The sequence below is a fragment of the Saccopteryx bilineata genome, chromosome 3 (assembly GCF_036850765.1).
Source record: "Saccopteryx bilineata isolate mSacBil1 chromosome 3, mSacBil1_pri_phased_curated, whole genome shotgun sequence".
In the NCBI taxonomy this organism is placed as follows: Eukaryota; Metazoa; Chordata; class Mammalia; order Chiroptera; family Emballonuridae; genus Saccopteryx; species Saccopteryx bilineata.
The window spans coordinates 266,701,868-266,724,494 of NC_089492.1; the positions used below are offsets into that span (position 1 = coordinate 266,701,868).

Here is a 22,627-nt window from a genome sequence, read left to right on the forward strand (position 1 = left end):
TCAGCCTAGGCCTGAAAATCGAAGTGGTAGCCCAGGAGAGAGTGCGGGTCTCATGGGGGGAGCTGGGAAGCCTGTCACGGGAATCCTGGAACTGACTTGGATTGGGGATCTCAGAGTCACATCCTTAAAAACCAAGTATCGTCGCCCTGGCCGGTTGGCTCAGTGGTAGAGCGTTGGCCTGGCGTGCAGGACTCCCAGGTTCGATTCCCGGCCAGGGCACACAGGAGAAGCGCCCATTTGCTTCTCCACCCCTCCCCCTCTCCTTCCTCTCTGTCTCTCTCTTCCCCTCCCACAGCCGAGGCTACATTGGAGCAAAGTTGGCCCGGGCACTGAGGATGGCTCTGTGGCCTCTGCCTCAGGCGCTAGAATGGCTCTGTTGCAACAGAGCAATGCCCCAGATGAGCAGAGCGTCACCCCCTCGTGGGCGTGCCAGGTGGATCCCGGTCGGGCGCATGCAGGAGTCTGTCTGACTGCCTCCCTATTTCCAACTTCAGAAAAATACAAAAACTAACAAATAAACAGAAAAACCCAAGTATCCTCAAAGTGATGAGCACGTAGAGGCAATGTCAGTTATTTCAGGTTCCTGGGTCCTGCCCTGGCCTGACTGACTTCGTGCAAAAGGTAGGACTGGTTGTACAGATGGGCTAGGCAGACTCCAGTCTCCTGGTGTGGGCTTGGGCTCTTTCCCCATCACCTCCACCTGTGGGACCACCAGCAAGACATCTCTCAATGCCTTCATTTTCTCGTCTTTAAAATGACAAATGTAATGGCATTTATTTCACAGGAATTTTTGGAACATTCAGTGAGAAGTTTTATGCAAACACAAGGTACTCGGCCCTGACGTGGTGTAATTGTGAGCTCCATATCTGAGTGCAGACCTTCCCTTGACTAAGGGGAAGCAAGGCAGTTTAGTAATTAAGCGCATGAGATGGGTTTGAATTCCAGCTCAGCTCCTTACCCAGCTGAGTGACCTGGGGCAAGTTACTTGACATTTTTGAGCCCCACTTTTCCTATTTAAAAATAGACATCATAATAGTGTTCTTGGCACAGAGCCAGCAGCCCATAAAGGTTAGCTATTTTTGCTGTTTGCCGGGGAAGGAAGCAATGCAAAGGCAATGCAAAAGGCTGTCCACATTGGCTCCTATTGTTTGCTGCCGCAGTCTCCCAGCATTTCTTTGTCACATCTCCTGAATCAGGGACTCTGATTGGCGCAGCTATCTTTTCTCATCAGAGCAGCCTCTGTTGCTAAACCCACTGGTTAATACGCAGTTTCTCTTTTACCTGACCCATCAGCCACATCTAACACAGCTGATGACTCTTTCCTTCCTGAAACATCTTCCTCAGTTGGCTTTGAGGGCACCTCACCTTTTAGATTCTTCTCAATTCTCTCTGGCCGCTTATTCTCATCTGTGTCTACAGCTCTCCAGGATCTGAATGCTGGAGTTTTTCAGGGCTTAGTTCCTGGACTTCTCTCTATACTTCTTAGGTGAGCTCATCTCACACAGGCTCATGGCTCTGATTATTACTGAGAGCCTGATGACTCCCAAATGTATATTCCCAGCCCAAGCCCTCCCATAAATGCCAGGCACATATATGTATCTAATGGTGTATTAAAAAACTTAAAAAAATATTTTTAGAAAGGAAATCAAAGAGAGAGAGAGAGAGAGATTTGTTGTTCCACTTATTTATGCATTGATTGGTTGATTTTTGTAGGTACCCTGACAGGGGATAGAACCTCCAACTTTGGCTTATTGGGATGATGCTCTAACCAAATGAGCTACCCGGCCAAGGCTCTAACAGTGTATTAAAATCTCACTCAGGCCCTGGCCGGTTGGCTCAGCGGTGGAGTGTCGGCCTGGCGTGCGGGGGACCCAGGTTCGATTCCCGGCCGGGGCGCATAGGAGAGGCGCCCGTTTGCTTCTCCACCCCTCTCTCCTTCCTCTCTGTCTCTCTCTTCCCCTCCCGCAGCCGGGGCTCCGTTGGAGCGGGGATGGCCTGGGCGCTGGGGATGGCTCCTTGGCCGCTCTGCCCCGGGTGCTGGGGTGGCTCTGGTCGCAGCGGAGCGGCGTCGCCCCCTGGTGGGCAGAGCGTCGCCCCTGGTGGGCGTGCCGGGTGGATCCCGGTCGGGCGCATGCGGGAGTCTGTCTGCCTGTCTCTCCCCGTTTCCAGCTTCGGAAAAATGCAAGGAAGAAAAAAAAAAATTAAAAATTAAAATCTCACTCAGACATTTAGTAGACATCTCAAACGTAAGATGTCTAAAACTAAACTGCTGATAACCTTTCTCCCCAAATTCCCTGCTTCATCTAATGCCTTCTCCATTTCAGATAATGGCAATTTATCCTTCCAGGAGCTCTGGTCTAAAAGCCTGAGTCAGTCTTGACTTCCTTCTCTCTCCCACACCACATCCAATCCTTCAGCAAATCCTGTTGGTCTCACCTTCAAAGTGTGTCCAGCAACCTACCATCCCTCCTTACCTCCACTGCCACCATTCCAGGCCAAATCACCATATTTCTTTTTTCTAGACTCTTGCACTGTCTTCGGATTGGTCTCCTGCACTTGCCCTTGTTTACATCATTCTCTCTCAAATATAGTCAGGGTGATCATGTAAAAATAGATTTATATTCACTAAAAATCCTCATCTTACTTAGAGGAAAAGTCAAGGACTTTACTATGATATATAAGGCCCTGAATTATCTGACTCTTTCTACCTCTGAGTTCCTCTCCTCACACTGTTCCCTCCCCTCACCCACTCCAACCATAATGGTCCCCTTATCGCTCCACTGATACCACAAATGTGCTCCAGTCTCAGGGCCTTTGCATTTGCTGCTTCCTCTGCCTGGATCTCTCCTTCCTAGACGCTCCCAGGAATCATGCCCTCAATTCTTTCAAGTCTTTCCCCAGAGAATTGTAAAATTAAAATTTTAGTCCTTAGTCCTCCCCTACCCCAACATTTCCTATACTCTTCTCTGTTTTTCTTCTTTTTTTTCTTAGTACTTTGTGTATACATGACCTATTTCTCCTGGGATGTATAGCTTATAATCTTTGCTTTACAAAAGCGGAAACAGATTTAACACACTAGAGATGTCATCCTACTATCTACAATAATGTTTTTTGCCCTTAAGTCTATTTTTTTTGGTTTCGCGTTTTCTCAAACCATCTTTTTTCTATCTTTCAAAAACATATTGTCTCCTTACATTTTAGGTATATCTTCTGTAAATAGTTTATAGCTATATTTTATTTTATATATGTTCTGACAATTGCTTGAGAGTTTAGTGCGTTTATATTTATTGTGATTTACTGATATGCTTGGATTTATTTCTGTCCTCTTACCTTGTGCCTTCCATTTATCTTGCCTTTTAGGTGGTGCTTCCCTACTCCTTCGCTGCCTTCTTTTGGGTCAACTGAGTTTTCTTAATTTTTTTTCCCACCAAATATCATACTGGCTTGGCAGTCTTTATTTTATTTTGCTTCTTTATGGTTACTTTTATAATTATAATGTGCATATTTGAGTTAGTAACAGAGGTGAATTAAGGTTGGTTGAGGCCCGAGGTGCAGAAGAGAATATTGGGCTCCTAAAAAAGAGAGAGACAAGGAAAATAAAAATACATGTTAACCATATTTTTAAATAAATAAAAATATTATATACTATTAATGTTAAAACTGCTCATATGAAACCAAACTTGGTGTCATTAGAAAAAAGTGTAAAGTTGGTTTTTTGTTTGTTTGTTTGTTTGTTTTTTTACAGAGACAGAGTGAGAGTCAGAGATAGGGACAGACAGACAGGAACAGAGAGAGATGAGAAGCATCAATCATTAGTTTTTTTGTTGTGGCACCTTAGTTGTTCATTGATTGCTTTCTCATATGTGCCTTGACCAGGGGGCTCAGCAGACTGAGTAACCCCTTGCTCAAGTTAGTGACCTTGGGTCCAAGCTGGTGAGCTTTGCTCAAACCACATGAGCCTGTGCTCAAGCTGGCGACCTCGAGGTCTCGAACCTGGGTCCTCTGCATCCCAGTCCGACACTCTATCCACTGTGCCACTGCTGGTCAGGCATAAAGTTGGGGTTTTGCAGGGCCCTTCAGAAATTGGGGCCCAGGGTGCGCATCTGGTGCACCTGCTGTTAAATCCGCTTCTGGTTAGCAACATCGAAAGTTGACAATTTCTTCTACCTTTCTCCTGAACAATATAAAGACTTTAGGGCATTTTAATTCTGACTTCCTCTTCCCTTCTTACACTGCTTCTTGCCCAGTATTTTAGTTCCACCTTCTTTTTACCTCTCCAAATTAGTCTTTATTATTGTTGTTATATTTTACGCTATTAGTAAGTACTTGATTATATATACTTACATCTTTATCTCCTGTACAGTATATCTTTTAAAAAATTTTTTTCCAGTGATTTAAAAGAGAGAGAGAGAGAGAGAGAGAGAGAGAGAGAGAAAGGAAGGGAGGAAGCGAGTGGGGATGGAAGATAGAAAGAGAGAAGCATCAACTTGTTTTTCTATTTAGTTGCGTATTCATTGATTTTTTTCTTCTATGTACCTTGACTGGGGGCTGACCTGCAACCTCAACATTCCGGGATGACACTTTATCCACTGAGCTACCTGGCCAAGGCTTATATCTTCCTATAGTTTATTCTTTCTTTTTAAAGTTCTTCTGTGTAATTTTTTTCAGTGAATGTTAGTAGTAAACTAAACATAATCTAGTTTATAATACAATTCTAGGTCTGCATTTATTTTCTCTCAGTGTTTTGAAGATATTCCTTTGTCATCTGTGTTGTTTTTGCTGTTGAGAAGACTGTCATTAATTTAATGGCCTTTGTAGGCAATTTTCATTTCTCTCTGATAGCTGTTGCGCTGTTGTCTTTGATTTTGGTGTTCTGAAGTTTCACCATGATATGTGTATGTGTGTTCCTTGAATATGAGGATTTATGTCTTTCATCAAATCTAAAAAATTCTTTCATGATTATTGTTTTCTGGTATATCTTTCTGCATCCTTTTACTTTCAACCTAGTTGCTTTTATATTCAAGTCTGACAGTCCCTGCCTTTCGAATGGGCATGTCTTGTTCATTCACATTTAATGTGATTACTAATATAGCTGGATTGTATCATATATTTTTGTTCCTCAGTTCTGCCTTTATGCCTTCTTTGGCATGAAATAAATAAATACTTTTAGCATACCATTTTACATACTATTGTTCCTTTTACAGTATTATTCAAATTATTAATGGTTGTGCTGGGAATTACAATGTGCATCTTTAACTTATTAAAATCTAATTAATTCAGGTAAAGTCTAGAAGTACTGTTTCAATATATCTCCTTCTTCTTTCCCCTATTGGTGCTGTTACTATTATATACATTATTTGTATATATGTTAGAAACCCAACAATTATTATATACTGATGATGGTATTATAAATTGCCTTGTACAATCTTATTTCTTTTAAAGAGGTGAGAAAAATATATTTATAGTCTTTTATATTTATTCACATATTTACTACTTCTGGTGCTCTTCATCTCTTCCTGTTATTTTGAATTACCGTTGGGTGTTGTTTCCTTTTAGCCTGAAAACTTCCACTAGTATTTCTTTTAAGCTAGGTCTGCTGCAATAAATTCTTCAATCTATATTTATTTGGAAAGATATTTTTTTACTTTATTTTGAAAGATAGTTTGCTGGATATAGAATTCTTGGTTGACAGTTTTTTCTTTCAGCACTTTGAATGTACCATTTTACTGCCTCTGGAGGCCATTGTTTCTGATGAAAAGCCAGTTTTTCTGTATGTGATGAATTGTTTTTCCTCTTGCTGCTATTCATGTCCTCAACTTTCAACATTTTCACTGTAGTGTGTCTGCTTATAGATATCTTTATCTTGGGTTCATTGAGCATCTTTGATCTCTAGATTGATGTTTTCCATCACATTTGGAAAGTTTTGGGCCATTATTTCTTCAAATATTTTTCCTTCCCCTTTTTCTCTTTCTTCTTCTGAAATTTCCATTACATGTATACTAGTATACTTTATATTGGCCTTCAGGTCTCTGAGCTCTGTTCATTTCTTGTCTTTTTCCCTTCCATTCCTCAGATCTATGTAGTACTGATCTAGCTTCTAGTTTACTGATTATTTCTTATTCTGAGCCCTTCTAGTGCATTATTTCATTTTGGTTATTATACTTTTCTGCTTCTGAATTTCCATTTTGTTCTTTTTCCTTTTAAAAAATAATTTGTATCCCTTTGTTATGATTTTATATTCATTAAATTATTGCTGCAACACTTTCCTTTAAATCTTCAAACATGATTTCCTTTATTTTGAACATTTTTATCATAGCTACTTTTTTGTCTTCAATAAATCAAACATTTAGGGACATTTGCATTTTCTTATTCATTTGTTGAATATTGAACATTTTAGATAATATATTGCAACAACTCTGGACTTTTACTTTACCTTTTGAAGGTTGTTATTGTTTTGTTACTTGTTAATCTCAGTACTAAATCTGTGAAGTTCATCTTCCCTGCCAAATGTGGACTGTGATGTTTCCACCAATTTTTTTTCTTTCTTGTTTTTATTTTTAAGGCTGATTTTCTAGGTGTCATTTCTGTGTCTGCATAGCTTACTTTACAGACAGGAATTGGTGACAGGTTATGCACAAAAGCCTCAAGCCAGTAAGACATTTTCTCTGTGCTTAAGGTTCTGTGTGTGGGCTGAGGAACACAACTTTCAGGCTGTTCTCAGGCCTGCCTTGGCTTTTACTTTTTACCAGGCTCTCTTGTATTTCCCCTGCACATGTGTACAGGCTCTATGGGCTGAGGGCCTCTCTGGTTTCATTTTCTTTCTATTGTGCCTGCACCCACCTCTAGTTAACCCATGATATGTGGAGAGCTATCTCATCCCCCTGGAACTTTGTATTAAATCTCTGGTTAGTCTGACAGTCCATAGCTTGTCCCAAATAGTACAGTGCTGAAACCTCAGCCTCTCAGTGTTGCTGACTGTTCCTGTTCTTGACACTCTAACTGGTGATACTCCAAACTAGGTGAGGCCCCTTTACCTCTGGCAGTGAAGCAGCTGGTTTTCATGACCTGCCTATCCTGATTTGAACTATTACAATGAATAAAGCTGGGAGCTGGGATATGGGAGCAGACCTAGGCAAGGATACCACAGACTCATGCTGTTCTTACCCAAAGTTTAGTAATTTTCATTTATAAATGTTTCTTTGATTTTCAGAGTGATGAAATTGTTTTTTTTTTTTTGACAGTTTCATCCAGCTTTATAGCTGTCTTGGTGGGATAGGATTTGGTGTCCCCCTTTCTCTGTCACGGCTGAAGTCAGAAGTCTAAAATTTTTCAACTGCCATCATTATGTTTTAAATATTGCCTCTTCCACATTCTATCTAGTCTTTCCTCTGAAGCTCCGATTAGTTGTATGTGGGTCCTTCTTATTCTTTCCTCCATGTGCCTTAACTTCTCCATTATATTTTCCATCTCTTTGCCTCCCTAAGCTCCCTTCTGGTAAGTTTCTCAGATATATCTTTTGGTTCACTAATTTTTTGCTCAGTTGTGTCTCATCTACTATTTATCTCATTAATTGTGCGTTTAATTTCACTGACTTTTTTTCATTTCTAGAACTCTGATTTGGTTCCTTGTAAAATCTAGTCTTTTTCAATGCTTTTATTCTTTTCTTATATTTTCAGTTTTATTTTTTTAAGTTCTAGAAATTTTTTTGTGTGTTACAGAGACAGAGAGAGGGACAGATAGGGACAGACAGACAGGAAGGGAGAGAGATGAGAAGCATCAATTTTTCATTGTGGCTCCTTAGTTCATTAATTGTTGTTCATTAATTGACTGGGGGCTTTAGCAGAGTGAGTGACCCCTTGCTCAAGCCACTGACCTTGGGCTCAAGTCAGAGACCTTGGGCTTCAAGCCAGCGACTGTGGGTCATATCTATGATCCCATGCTCAAGCCAGCAATTCCACACTCAAGCTGGTGAGCCTGCACTCAAGCCAGATGAGCCCATGCTCAAGCTGGAGACCTTGGGGTTTCAAACCTGGGTCCTGTACATCCCCATCTGATGCTCTGTCCACTGCATCACCACCTGGACAGGCTAGAAATTTTAAATATAGTTTAAAAGCTGATCTGTTTTAGCTAAAGTAACAGTAGCTGCTGGTACAGGTAAACCATGAATTCTCAATGGCTCAATGGCTTAACTCAGTTTGTGTCATAGTCTGTATTAGTTATATATCTCTATATAATAAATTACCCCAAACATAGTAACCTAGAACAACAAATATTATTATCTCACAGTTTCTGTGCGTCAGAAATGTGAGCACCACATAGTTGGGCGCCACCTGGTCAGTGTCTCACAAGGCTTCAATTAAGGTGTTAGCCAGGGCTGTAGTCATCTCACGGCCTGCCCGGAGGAAGGACTATCTGCTTCCATGCTCACCCACATGGCCGTCAGCATGCCCCAGAGCCCTGCTGGCTGTTGGCCAGAGGCATAAGTGTCTTGACATGTGGGACTCACAATGTACCAGGTACTTCCCCCAGAGCAAAGGTCCTGAAGGAGAGTGAGAGAGGGTATCTAATATGAAAACCATAGCCTTTCTCTAATCAAATCTTAGAAGTGACATTCCATTGTATATGCCATATTTTATTAACTAGGAGTGGTCCAATAAGTCTAGTCCACACTCACTGGGAGTAGGCTGTACAAGGATGTGAATGCCAGGAGTTGGAAATCATTAGGGGCCATGTCAGAAACTGTCTCTCAGTTTAATATTAGCCCATCCTCAATGGAGCTTTATCTGAGAGAATCCTGAGCAGCCTGGGTTAGGAGTAGGTCCCCCAGAAAATATTTTGCAATCACCTCTAGTAGAGTATTCTTGGTCTGGGACCATTTTATGTTAATTTTTAATTTAGGTGGGTCTGGCCCATGCAGACTCATGCAGATGCAGAATCCTGAGAAGATTTGCTTGTGGGTACAAATTCTTAGAAGATTTGCTTCCTTTCCCTTTCCCCACAGTGCCTAGACCAGGGGTCCCCAAACTACGGCCCACGGGCCACATGCGGCCCCCTGAGGCCATTTATCCGGCCCCCACCGCACTTCCGGAAGGGGCACCTCTTTCATTGGTGGTCAGTGAGAGGAGCATAGTTCCCATTGAAATACTGGTCAGCTTGTTGATTTAAATTTACTTGTTCTTTGTTCTTTATTTTAAATGTTATATTTGTTCCCGTTTTGTTTTTTTACTTTAAAATAAGATATGTGCAGTGTGCATAGGGATTTGTTCATAGTTTTTTTTATAGTCCGGTCCTCCAATGGTCTGAGGGACAGTGAACTGGCCCCCTGTGTAAAAAGTTTGGGGACCCCTGGCCTAGACTATAGGCTAGCTTCCTTATCATCAGTCTGTCCGAATAATATTCTTCCCTAGTCTATGTTTTCATCAAAGTTTTCCCTTTTCTTACTTTTATGCAGGTTCTCATTCCAATTCCGTGCTTCATGTGGGCCCAAAGTCTTACAGCTGCCTCCCAAGTGGGAGCTAAAACCTAAGCCCTTTGGTTACTGAGACCCGCAACCCCTCCTCTCACCTTCTACCTCCACTGGGCTGTTTGCAGCTTTGGCTCACACAGTTAATATTCTGATTTTCCAGTCTCCTCTTTGCTTTTGTCCCCTGGGGATTTATCTTGCTTTCTTGTGAGCTCAGCTATGCATATAAAATGACATTTGTTATATTTTAGCTGGTGTTTTGAAATGGGAGGGTTTTTCAAGGTTATCTAAACTAAATGATATATATTATAAAACATACAGCATGTTGCCTACCCCTGAGTTGGACCCACCAACTCTACCATGGACAATTTTCAATTAGTTTCAAACAAAGTATTTCCTTCTAAATACCCCATACCCTTGGGACTATTTATTGATTGTGAGCCTGGTTTGGAGGAAAGCTAAGGTTCTTATTTCCAAGAGGATTCTTTTGACTTTGATTCCTCTGAAAGTGGGAGCTAGGAGAACAGGGTGGAAGGCAGTCTAGGAATCATAGGAGAATTCACAGTATAATGTTACAATTTCATAATCGTAATACAGTAAAGATCAACTCAGGTGCAGTATTCCTCTGAGAATCTATATGATTCTGTATTTCCCTTGGGTCCCAGTCTCCTGTTGGAACTCCTGAAGCTCCTTTTGGCCTGTAGAAATGGAAAGTGTGTGACCCCAGGGAACTTCTCACCCTTTCTCTCTCTCTCTGCCTTGTGTGGAGTTAGTGGGGGGCTAACATATGGTTGGGATTTCAAGAGCTTCAGAACCCCTGGGAAAGAGAGGTCTCTAAGAGGTATTTTCACTGTGATTTAAGAACATCTTGCTGCTAATAATAGTAGCTGATGTTCATTGAACATCTGCTACATGCCAGATATTATGCCTAGTGTTTTACACACAAGAATGCTAGAGGTACACAGAGAAGCTGCAGAACAAGAGTCCTTCCATCCCTGGTATCTTGACCAGAATGCTCTTTGCTGGGGTTAGGTCAGCTCTTCTATGCTCCACAAGGGACCCTCTAGGCCAGTCTGGTTCTAGGAGGGGAGTATGCTGAGTCTGGCCTAGAAGTAGCAGGAGTTAGATCAACTCCTGAGCTTCAAAAAATACTGCACCACTGCTGGTCCTCAGGACCCCAGAGTTCCACGGATAGGAAACTGAGAGACTCACAAGTGTCACAGTGAAGCCACAGCTGCCATAGGAGTGTGGTTTATGCCAGTCACATGTGGGTGAACTTAACTTCCACAGGATCTTGGTTTGATTTTTCTTGTGACTTCTCTATTCTGGTAATAAAGTTCCTTTAGAAAAAGCTGCCAAAAGAAGTCCAGACAGTCCTTTTTAGAATTAATGGCCCCACATTGGAACCACTGAGTTTGAATCTCCAGCAAATTTGGTTCCGAGCTTCCAAGCGGCCAAAGCAGAGAGGCACATAGTTAAAGAGTCCTGGGTTCAGATCGTTGAGGGGGGGCCTGAGTTAGTGTTGGTTTAACATGCTTCCCGGGAGAATCTGATGCTCAGCTGGCCTGGTGTGAGAGCCAGGAAACCTGGCATTTAACTGGTTTTACCATGTATAAGCTGAGTATCCTTAGCTAATTCATCTGCCCTTTCTGGGCATTTATTTGCCCATCAGTAGAATGGGATAGAAATTCCTCCTTAATTTGATGTAGTATCTCCTGAGACCATATTATGCTTTGGAAGCTGAGTTATGGAAACATTGCATTGCATTTTACACATGGATCAAGCCATTCCTTTGGGCCTTTGTGGACTACACATACATATGAGGCTATAAGTCTTTCCTGGGAAATGTCACGAGATGCAGCCATGGGATACTTGTCACATTCACCATGTGAATGCTACTGAGGTCCTTGTTCATGACTTTGTTCTATGGCTTCTACATAATCAGTCATGAGGAAATTTCTCTTGGGCTCAGTGAGAGGACCCTCACATGCCACTGACTGAGTGCTTACTGTGTGCCAGCATTGGTACCAAGTGCCTTGCAGGTTTTTTTTTTGAGTCCTTCAAATAGACTGTGAAGATGGTACCATTATCATTCCCATTTGACAGATGATTAAACTGAGGCCCCAAAACTTTAAGTAATTTTCTCAGGCCACACTGCTAGGAAGTAGTGGAGCCAGAACTTGAGTTCAAGTGGGTCTCACTTCATAACCTGTGCAGGCAGCCCATAGGCTAGACTCCTTTGTGCTTTGGCTGCTCTGAAGCTCAGGGTCCAGTGTGCACACATCCGGTGCTCTGGGTGTACAGTGTACCACCAGATCACCTTCTTCTCCTACTTATATTTTTCTCTTTGCACCAGTTTTCTCATATATCACAAATGAAGCTATAGCCCTTGTGGTGTAGTCATAGTGCAGTGTTGTGTGACATGGTTCTGTGAAGAAAATTTTTGTTTTCCTTCTTTTTAGTTGCTTAAATTTTTTTTTAGTGATAGAGACAAAAAAGGAAAGAGATGAGAAGCATCAATTCGTAGTTGCATTACTTTAATTATCTTTTTTTTTTTTTTACAGTGATAGAGTCAGAGAGAGGGATAGACAGGAACGGAGAGAGATAAGAAGCATCAATCATTAGTTTTTCGTTGTGACACCTTAGTTGTTCATTGATTGCTTTCTCATATGTGCCTTGACCGTGGGGCTGCAGCAGACCGAGTAACCCCTTGCTCGAGCCAGTGACCTTGGGTCCAAGCTGGTGAGCTTTGCTCAAACCAGATGAGCCTGCGCACAAGCTGGTGATCTCAGGGTCTCGAACCTGGGTCCTCTGCATCCCAGTCCGACACTCTATCCATTGTGCTACTGCCTGGTCAGGCCGTAGTTGTCTTACTTTAGTTGTTCATTGATTGCTTCTCATATGTGCCAGTGAGCCCTTGCTCAAGTCAGCGACCTTGGGCTCAAGTCAGCAACCTTGGGCTTCAAGCCACTGACTTTTGGGCTCAAGTCAGCGATTATGGGATCATGTCTGTGATTCCACACTCAAGCCAGCAACCCCGTGCTCAAGCTGGTAAGCCTGTGCTCAAGCTGGCAACCTTGGGGTTTCAAACCTGGGACCTCAGTGTTCCAGGTTGACACTCCTATCCACTGTGCTATCACCTGGTCAAGCTAGTTGCTTTAATTTTTTTTTTTAACAGTATGGATTCTGCTCCACAAAATATCAGAAACAAAAACAAGAACCTTGTCCAGCAATGGCAAGGTTCCTTAGAAGTGGAGGACAGGGAAGGAACCTGTGGGCCAAACCAGAGTCCTAGTTAGTGGGAAGAAGGTGGGGGGAAGGCCTGTAACACTTGCAGGTTAATAATTTTTTGCTCCATCACTTACCAGTTAGTTTCTGTCCTGCTGCATGGTATGTATCTCTGTAAGTTGCTTTCAATCAGTTTTACAATGTAGTGGATCATAAATAATAAAATAAAACGTGACCTTCCCTGCATCTCTCCACTCCCATACTGGGCAGGAGGGTAGCTGTCAGGTCCCTGCCCCCTCCCTCAGCTTCAGGTGAGAAACTGTGAGGAGCTGGGACTAGGTGGAGAGAACAATGGGGTGGTCTGGATGCTGAGGTACAGCCACCCATCTGGAAGAAGCATAGATGAGGTGGAGGGAGGAGTATTTAGCGCAAAGTTTGGACCCCTAAGTCTGACCTCAAGGCATTTTAGGGAGCAGCACAAGGCAGAGGTGGTTCCATCTTTTTTTGCAGAGAGTGAAGGTTTCTTTCAGTCCAAATGCATAAGAGTCGGGCCCTGGCCGGTTGGCTCAGTGGTACAGCATCGGCCTGGCGTGCAGGAGTCCCAGGTTCGATTCCCGGCCAGGGCACACAGGAGAAGCGCCCATCTGCTTCTCCACCCCTCCCCCTCTCCTTCCTCTCTGTCTCTCTCTTCCCTTCCTGCAGCCAGGGCTCCGTTGGAGCGAAGTTGGCCCAGGCGCTGAGGATGGCTCTGTGGCCTCTGCCTCAGGCACTAGAATGGCTCTGGTTGCAACAGAGCGGTGCCCCAGATGGGCGGAGCATCACCCCCTGCTGGGCATGCCGGGTGGATCCTGGTCGGGCGCATGCGGGAGACTGCCTCCCTGTTTCCAACTTAAGAAAAATACAAAAAAAAAAAAAAAATCAAATGCAGAAGAGTCACACAGAAACACCATCTTTGCAGATCTAGACAAATTCTAGACACTCCCACCCCATCCTAGCACCCCGCTAACTATCCTCTGGGCCCCTGTCCCCAGCTCAGCGAGGAGCTAAACCAGCAACTGGAGGCTGTGTGCGGGTCTGTGTTTGGGGAGCTTGAATCCCAAGCCGTGGACGCCCTGGACCTGCCCGGCTGTTTCCGCATGCGGAGCCACAGCTACCTCCGGGCCATCCAGGCCGGCTGCTCTCAAGACGACGACTGCCTGCCCCTCCTTGCCGCTCCAGCCTCTGTCTCAGGGAGGCCCGGCTCCTGTGAGTACGCCCGTTTGCCCCCAGCCGGGCCCTAGAGCGCCCTGGGTTCTGGTTCTGGCCTCTGGCCCAGCTGCTCTGTGTGACCTTGGACAGACAGACCGATTGCCCCTCTAGGGTTGATGATGGGTGGGGAGAACAAACCCTGGGCTCTGTACGTGGGAGCACGTGGAGTCTTGGGCACCGCGTGGGCGTGTCGGGTGGTCGGCCACAGACACTTGCAGCGACGCGTTTTTCACCCGCTGCGTATCTGCGTTCCCGGCCACAGCCTTCAACTTCAGAAAGGCTCCGCCCCCCATCCCGCCGGGAAGCCAGGCCCCGCCACGCATCTCCATCACCGCCCAGAGCAGCACGGACTCCGCCCACGAGAGCTTCACCGCGGCCGAGGGCCCCGCCCGGCGCTGCAGCTCCGCGGACGGGCTGGACGGCCCCGCCATGGGTGTGCGCACTCTGGAGTTGGCGCCGGTGCCACCTCGAGCCAGCCCTAAGCCCCCCACACTCATCATCAAGACCATTCCTGGCAGGGAGGAGCTGCGGAGCCTGGCGCGGCAGCGGAAGTGGCGGCCGTCCATTGGGGTGCAGGTATGAAAGAGGGGTGGACAAAAACTCGGGCCCTAGCTAGTTGGGGATGAGTAGAGTGGGTCATTGGGGCCTTCTGGATACCTAGACCTTTTCCTTAGCTTACTTTGAGCTACAGGTAGCCCCTCTGCTTGGTCATTGACAGGGCTGCTCCAGCTAGCCCTAGCCCACTCCCTTGTCCCTCTTTCTGGCGCCATAATCCCTACTGGAGAGTGGAGAGTGGTGCCCAGAGGTTGCCACCTTGATGCCGCTGACTTCCTGGGCTTTTCATCTTGTTCAGGCATTCAGGCAGATTGTCTTTGCCGGATCTGCCAGCTGGCTTGAGGGCTCAAACATAGCTGGCCTTTCTCCCTGGGAAGGACTTGCATCCCTGGTCTAGCCCCCACTGACTCCTCAACCTTGCCACCAGGTGGAGACTATCTCAGACTCAGACACAGAGAACAGGAGTCGAAGAGAGTTCCACTCCATAGGCGTGCAGGTGGAAGAGGACAAGAGGTAGGTCTGAGTGGGGCCATCTCAAGGGTCCTTAGGGGAGAAGAAGAGAGAGGACTGCATATCGACTCAATGGCCTGGTCTTCCTGGGCGCCATTCCTTCCTGGATGAGACAAGTTCTTTTAATGGGGAGGAGAGACAGTGTAGTCACTGAGGTTACTCCAGAGATAGGAGGTCATCAAATCTAAAGTGAGTTCTTGTACCCGTGCCTGTCCCAGGTGCTCTGAGGTGGACAGAGATATATAGTGGTTGTGGAAAGGGAGTGGTAGGGAGAGGTAACAGGTGGGTGCTGAGCAGGCTTCCAGCAATTGCCAGCGCCTTGTGACTTCCCGTGGTGCACCAGTGTGTGAGCTCAAAGAGAAACAAATAAACACAAAGATTGCTTCTCAAGTGCCCCTGACAGATATAATACTCCTCTTCACTTGGCTCACGCAGCATTTAACCTTCGGGGGTCCCTATTACATGCCTGAGTCTGTGATGTACCTGAGATGGTAGAAATACCAGCAACCAGCAGTCTGGCATTAGGTGGCCTCAGAAACACTGCTTCCTTAATTTACAGTGGAATAATTAGCACTATGAGCTCTGAAGGGAATACTGTTGTTGAGTTCCTATGGGAAGATGCATTCTCTGATGACCATGTGGCAGTGCCACAGTGGCCTGTCTTCTCTCTGGGCTGCGATGCCACCAGGCCAATGGCTTAAGTGTGGTGTCTGGGAACCTGCCTGGGGCTGGCTGGCTGTCAGAGTTACGTAGGAATCTGTGTTGCCTGGGCCATATCCACTGGAGGAATAAAACTAGAGTTTCAGTAGCAGTCCCTTGCAGCTGTGTTCCCAGTTACCATTGTTGGGCCTCCCCTAAAGTTTCCCAAGCTATTTATGGGAACCCCTGGGGTGTTGTGTGTGTGTGTGTGTCTGCGCCTGATCAAATCTTGGGGTTCCTGTGGGATTCACCATTTTTCTCCACTTTTACTCTAGCTCTCTGTAGCTCCTCATGATCCCGAGGCTGTAAATGCTTTCATCGAGGGTGGCAAACATTTGCGCTCCTTGTCCCCATAACTCCTGAAAGCTACTGTCCTCCAAACTCTTAATATTCCACAGATATCACAGAAAAGTAGCACTTAATGGCCAACCCACTTCCTCAAGTCTTTGACTCGAGTTTCTTGAGAAGTGGTTTAGGAGTTATGGATAGATGCAGTTCTGTGTTCAGATCCTGCTCCCTCCCCCCCACCTCATAAACCAAGCCCGTGTGCTCCCTCCCATTCATTCCTACATAAGGCTTTTTGGTCCCTCATCCAGATATATCTAGGGTCCCCCTATTCCTCCTAACAAGCCTGAATCCTAGGAATAGTGCAGTAGGCATTCATTCTACTGAGACTCTGGCTAAATTAGCAAACTGTCATTCATTCACTGAGTCATTCATTCAGAAAATAATTATTAAGCATTTGTTATATGGCAGCTTCTGTTAAATGCTCAGGGAAACATCAAAGACATGACTCTTGCCCTCATAGAAGTTATGCTTAGAGGGGAATCAAGGCAATGAATAAATCATCCATGAATAAAAATATGATTACTCATTACAGTATAATATGTAATGGGGTATTGTTACACATTATGATAGGAATGTGAAAGAAAAGAGCAGGGGCTAAAAGAAAAGGGACTTTATTTAGGTTAAGCAGGTGACATTTAAGCTGAGATTTGAAGATTAACTAGGAACACTCAGATGATGACTGGGGGTGGGGGGTGAGGGCAATCTTTCCAGGAAGAGGGACTAGCATATGTGAAGGTGCTAAAGCAGGAAAGAGTGTGACCTGCATCGGTAACTGAAAGATGGTTCATGTGGCTGGTGTGGAGTGGGATGGGGTAGTGGCAGGGGCCAGGCTATGTCAGGTGGGCATGACAAAGTAGAATTTAATTATAACTAATGAGTAGCCATTAAAAGGTCAAAGAAGGAATATGACATTTATATTTACAAAAGATCTAATTTATATTTACAAAAGATCACTACCTGCTGAGTAGAGAATGGATATGAGGGAAGTAATGGTGGATAGGGGGAGGAAAGGTGATGATCTTTTGCATTATGGAAGATCTGGTGGTGGGAATCTTCTTTTCTATTGTATGTTATAATTGGGCACTGCTGATGTATGGGGACACTTAAGTTTTATATATTAGTTTTATATTCAGCAACTTTGCTGCTCTCTCTCTTTTGTGGTGTGTGTGTGTGTGTGTGTGTGAGAAAAAAGAGAGAGAGAGAGACAGGAAGGGAGAGAGGTGAGAAGCATCAACTCGTGGTTGCATCACTTTAGTTGTTCATTGATTGCTTCTCTCATTGTACCTTGAAGGGGATGGGGTGGGTGGGGAGAAGGGGCCCTCAAACTGAGCCAATGAGCCCTTGCTCAAGCCAGTGACCTTGGGCTCAAGCCAGTAACTTTGGGCTTCAAGCCCGTGACCTTGGGCTTCAAGCCAGCAACCTTGGGATCATGTTGATGATCCTGCACTCAAGCTGGTGACCTCGAGGTTTCTAACCTGGGTCCTCATCGTCCCAGGTTGACACTTTATCCACTGCGCCACCATCGGTCAGGTGCTGCTCTCTCTTATTAGGATTCATGTTTATCTGAAAATCATGATGGGTTTTCTATGTAGGCAGTTATTTTTTTCTGCAGATGAGGATATTTTGTTTAATTCTGTTTTCCTTTCCTTTTCATTTTTCTTTTTTGCTTTCTTTTCCAAGTGAGAGGAGGGAAGATAGAGAGACAGACTCTGGCATGCGCCCCAACCAGGATCCACCTGGCAACCCCCATCTGGGGTTGATGCTCTGCCCATCTAGGGCCATGCTCTCAACTGAGCTATATATATTATTTTATAACAGTTCATTGAATAGGACTTCTGGTTTGCTGTTGAGTGTACCACGCTTAGTCCAATCCTGATGTTAGTGGATATCTTCTCAATTCCCATTTATAAGGTTGTTGATGTTTGTTACAGATTTTGGTGAATACTGTTTTATCAGGTTAAGGAAATTTCCTTCCATTCCTAGTTGGCCAAGAGTTTTTGTTAACATTTTTTTAAAATAGAAAATTAGAGGGGAATTTTATTGAAAACATTTTCAGAATCTACTTAGATGATCATATTTTCATTTGTAATGTGATGAATTAATAGATTTTCCATGTTGACCCATTTGTTCATTCCTGAGATAAACCCTGCTTGATACTATTATCAGCTGGGATTAAGTTTGGCTGTGAGTAATAGGGCCTCAGTAGTATCTTATATAAAAAATAGTTTTTCCCTCTCATTAAAAAAAACCCAAAATGCCTGGATATAAAAGTGAAGTGGCAGGGTCCAGGGCTTCTTCTATCTTGCTGCATTTCTACCCTTTGTGTATCATTGTATATCCAAGAACCTGAAGGTCAAGCTCTAGTCATCCTGTCTGTATTTTGAACAATAGGAGGAAAGAAGAGAGAGGGACAGAGCCCTCCCCCCCTTTTTTAATCCATGAGAGAAGGAAAGGCAGAGATAGATTCTTACATGTGCCTCAACTGGGATCCACCTGGCAAGCCCACTAGGGGGTGATGCTCTACCCATCTGGGATATTGCTCTGTTGCTCAGCAACCAAGCTCTTCTTAGTGCCTGAGGCAGGCCATGGAGCCATCCTTAGTGCCCAGGGCCAACTCACTCGATTGTGAGAGAGAGAAAGAGAAAGAGAAAGAGAGAGAAGCGAGAGGGGGAGGGGTGGAGAAGCACATAGGCACTTCTGTGTGTGCTGACTGGGAATCAAACCCAGGACTTCCACATGCGGAGCTGATGCTCTACCACTGAGCCAACCAGCCAGGGCCCAGCCCTTCCTTTTTTTAAAGACTTTGTGACAGTTACAACACTTTCACCTACATCACATTGGTTGAAACTTCATCACATGGGAGGTATATAACTGCAAGGGAGGTGGTGGAATAGACAAAGAAAAGAATGTCTATATTGAACTCTAGAAGTTTTGGTGACAGACTTGCTGTGTATACCTTGCTGGATTTTTGAATAGCTGTTTCTTTAAGATTTTTATATCTATGTTCATAGGTGTTATTGGCCTACTATTTTGTTGTTATTCAGTTCAGGTATTAAGGTTATGCTAGACTCCTAAAATGAGTTTGATAGCATTCTCTATGTTTTATTATTTGGAACAATTTGTGTAAAGTAGGAATTATCTATTCCTTAAAGGTTTGGTAAATGTTCCCTATAAAACTATCTCAGCCTGATGCCGTCTGGGGATAGGAGAAACTTTTTGAACTATAGCTTCAGTTTCTTTAGTAGTTCTTGATCTATTCTGGTTTCAGTTTTCTTCTTGAGTTAATTTTGGTAATTTATATTTCTCTTAAAATGGACCAGTTTACAAAAATTGACAAATTTGAAAAATTTTGGCACAAATATTGTTATATTATTATACTTTCATAAACTTTTATGGTTATCTATAGGTTATGCTCGTTTTCATTCTTTTCTACCTTTTTTGATTAATCTTGCCTGAAGTTTGCATATTTATCATTTAAATATATTTTTATTAATTTTTTTTAAATCGGGGAGCTATTTAATGAAGAAACACAAATACCACAATTTTTTTTTTTTTTTTTTTTACAGAGACAGAGAGAGGGATAGACAGGGACAGACAGACAGGAACAGAGAGATGAAAAGCATCAATCATTAGTTTTTCTTTGCGCATTGCGACTCCTTAGTTGTTCATTGATTGCTTTCTCATATGTGCCTTGACCGCGGGCCTTCAGCAGACCGAGTAACCCCTTGCTCCAGCCAGTGACCTTAGGTTGAAGCTGGTGAGCCTTTGCTCAAACCAGATGAGCCTGCGCTCAAGCTGGTGACCTCGGGGGTCTCGAACCTGGGTCCTCCGCATCCCAGTCCAACGCTCCACTGCGCCACCACCTGGTCAGGCACTTTATTAAATTTTTAAGAATATATTTTTTAAATTATATTTTATTAATCTTTAGAAAACGACCTTTTTTTGTTTTAGTGAGCATCTCTATTGTTTATTTCTCTCATTTTGGGGAGAGAGAGACAAGATGGGAGAGAGAGGATAAGAAGCATCAACTTTAAGTTGCTTTTACTTTAGTTGTGCATCGACTGCTTCTTGTATGTGACTTGACCAGGGCTGAGCCAGTATCCTCTTCCTCAAGCCAGCAACCTTGGGCTTTTCATGCTAGCAACCTTTTGGGCTCAAGCTGGTGATCTTTGGGATCAGGCGGATGATCCTCAGCTCAAGCCAGTGACCCCTTGCTGATGAGCTTGAGCTCAGAGCCAGTGACCTCAGGACTTGGAACCAGTGACCTCAGCATTCTGGATCCATGCTTTATCCCCTGTGCCACCAATGTCAGGTGTGTTTATTTCTCTTTTATCATTAATGTTTTCTTCCATCTACTACTTTTGTGTTATTATATTCTTTCTTCTGCCAGTTTTGCCTTTTATTCAGCCTCTAATTCTTTAACATGTGCTTTTAAGGCTATAAATTCCTTTCTAACTAAACTGCTATAGCTGCATCTCATAAGTTTTGAGATCCACTGTTTTCATTGTTTAGTTTGAAATGGCTTGTAAATTTTCATCATAATTTTCTTTCTAACCTGTGAATTATTTAGAAAAACATTTTTTTAGCTTTCAAATGTATTTTGGGGTAACGGGGGTCTACCTTTTCACTATTGATTGCTTTTTTTATATGTATGTGTGACAGACAGAGAGACAGATAGGGACAGAAAGACAGGAAGAGAGATGAGAAGCATCCATTCTTCATTGCGGCATCTTAGTTGTTCATTGATTGCTTTCTCTAAATTGCCTTAACTAAATTACCTCACATACCTTGACTGGGGGACTACAGCAGAGTGAGTGGTCCCTTGCTCAAGTAGTGACCTTGGGCTCAAGCCAGCGACATTGAGTTTTGAACCTGGGTCCTCTGTGTCCCAGTTCAACACTCCAACCACTGTGCCACTGCCTGGTCAGGCTCTATTGATTCTTAATGTGCTAAATTGTGATCACAGTATGCCTTCTGTATGATATTTATCCCTTAGAGGTTGACAAAGCTTCCTCCCTCATATATTATACATATAGTATATACAATCAGCCATATTTTTCAAATGTTTATCTTTGAGTTTTTGAATGTTTGATCTACCATTTATAAAAAGGTGCGTCAGAATGTCTCACCATGAATGTGGATGTGTCATTTTCCCTGGTAATTTTGTTAAATTTTTTTTTTTTTTTTTTTTTTTTTTAGTTTGAGAAGGTGCTATTTAGCAGCATTCAGGATTAAGATTGTTGTAGCTTCTTGATAGGCTGGCCCTTTTATCATTAAATAGGCTGCCTTTCATTTTTACTAATGGTTTTTGCCCGAGCGTCTGTTTTGCCTGACTTAGTTGCTATGGCTGCTTTCTTTTGGTTCATTTTTCAATTCATCGTTTTTTATCTTTTGTTTTCAACCTTCCTATGTCCTCCTGTCTAGATGTGTGGCTTGTAAGCTGTTCAGAGCTAGAGTTTAGTAGACATACTTCATCCACTTATGTGTGTTTTGGTTACTGATTTATTTGGATTTATATCTATCATCTCTAAAAATCTTTCATTTATATGCTTTTAAAAATATTTTTGGTTGTACTCCTCCCCTACTTTTCTGCCTTCTATTAACTAATCAAATTTACTTCATATCTGCTTTTTCCCTCCACTGTTTGGAAATTTACATTTTAGGAGCAATTTTTCTCAAGGTTTTAACAAATAGACTGAATTTTATATTTTTCTAATAAAGTCTAAAATTAGTCATTATTTCTATCCTTCTTAGGCACAAAACAGGTACGTTGCAACACTTAATTTCCTTCTTAACTCCCCCTCCCACCTCCCATGCTATATGTATTATTTTGATTATACCTTTTAAAAAAACTTGTCTAAATGAGTTGTTGTTATATCTTTTATAGTTTAATAGTTTAGTTTTACAAACGTTTGTAACAATTTATGTGTTCGCTATTTGTTACTACCTACTTCTTCCTCATGGGTTCAATTTCCTTTATGCTTAAGTACTTCTTGAGCTTGGGGCAGTTTTTAGAGTGAATTATCTTAGCTTGAGATTTCTGTATTTTACTGGTAGTATTCATTTGAACCCCACACCCACACCCAAAGCAGCCTTAATATTTTGTTTTCTCCGTGTCTTACTTCCTGGCCACTCTCCTGAATCATGATGCGAGTTTTCTAGTCCAAATTTGTAAATGAAATGACCCTTCTTGGCTTTAGGCATGGGGTCTTCCTTCCAGCTCTCTGGGATGCACGAGTTTGGGGTCTCCTCTCTTAGTTTCCCTGGGTGTTACCATCTAGCTCAGGGGTTGGGAACCTATGGCTCACGAGCCAGATGTGGCTCTTTTGATGGCTGCATCTGGCTCGCAGACAAATCTTTAATAAAAAAAAATGTTAAAAATATAAAACATTCTCATGTATTACAATCTATTTATTTCCTACTGCTCATGTTCATGGTTGTGGGTGGCTAGAGCCAATCACAGCTGTCCTCCGGGACAACACCAAATTTTTATTGGATAATGTGTAATGTACACGGGTCGTTGTATGGCTCTTATGGAATTATATTTTAAAATATGTAGCGTTTATGGCTCGCTCA

The 22,627-nt window shown here is 43.3% G+C and overlaps 1 protein-coding gene across 4 annotated transcripts in view; it reads left to right on the forward strand.

Moving 5' to 3' along the window:
- The window catches only part of DLGAP3 (DLG associated protein 3), a 102,925-nt gene that overhangs the window by 68,582 nt on the left and 11,716 nt on the right, over positions 1 to 22,627 (forward strand). For all 4 annotated transcript variants that reach the window (XM_066269707.1, XM_066269709.1, XM_066269706.1 and 1 more), the window contains exons 6-8: positions 13,723 to 13,936; positions 14,202 to 14,515; positions 14,922 to 15,007. In XM_066269707.1, the coding sequence (XP_066125804.1) occupies positions 13,723 to 13,936; positions 14,202 to 14,515; positions 14,922 to 15,007 (614 nt within the window). The remainder of the gene's footprint in view (positions 1 to 13,722; positions 13,937 to 14,201; positions 14,516 to 14,921; positions 15,008 to 22,627) is intronic.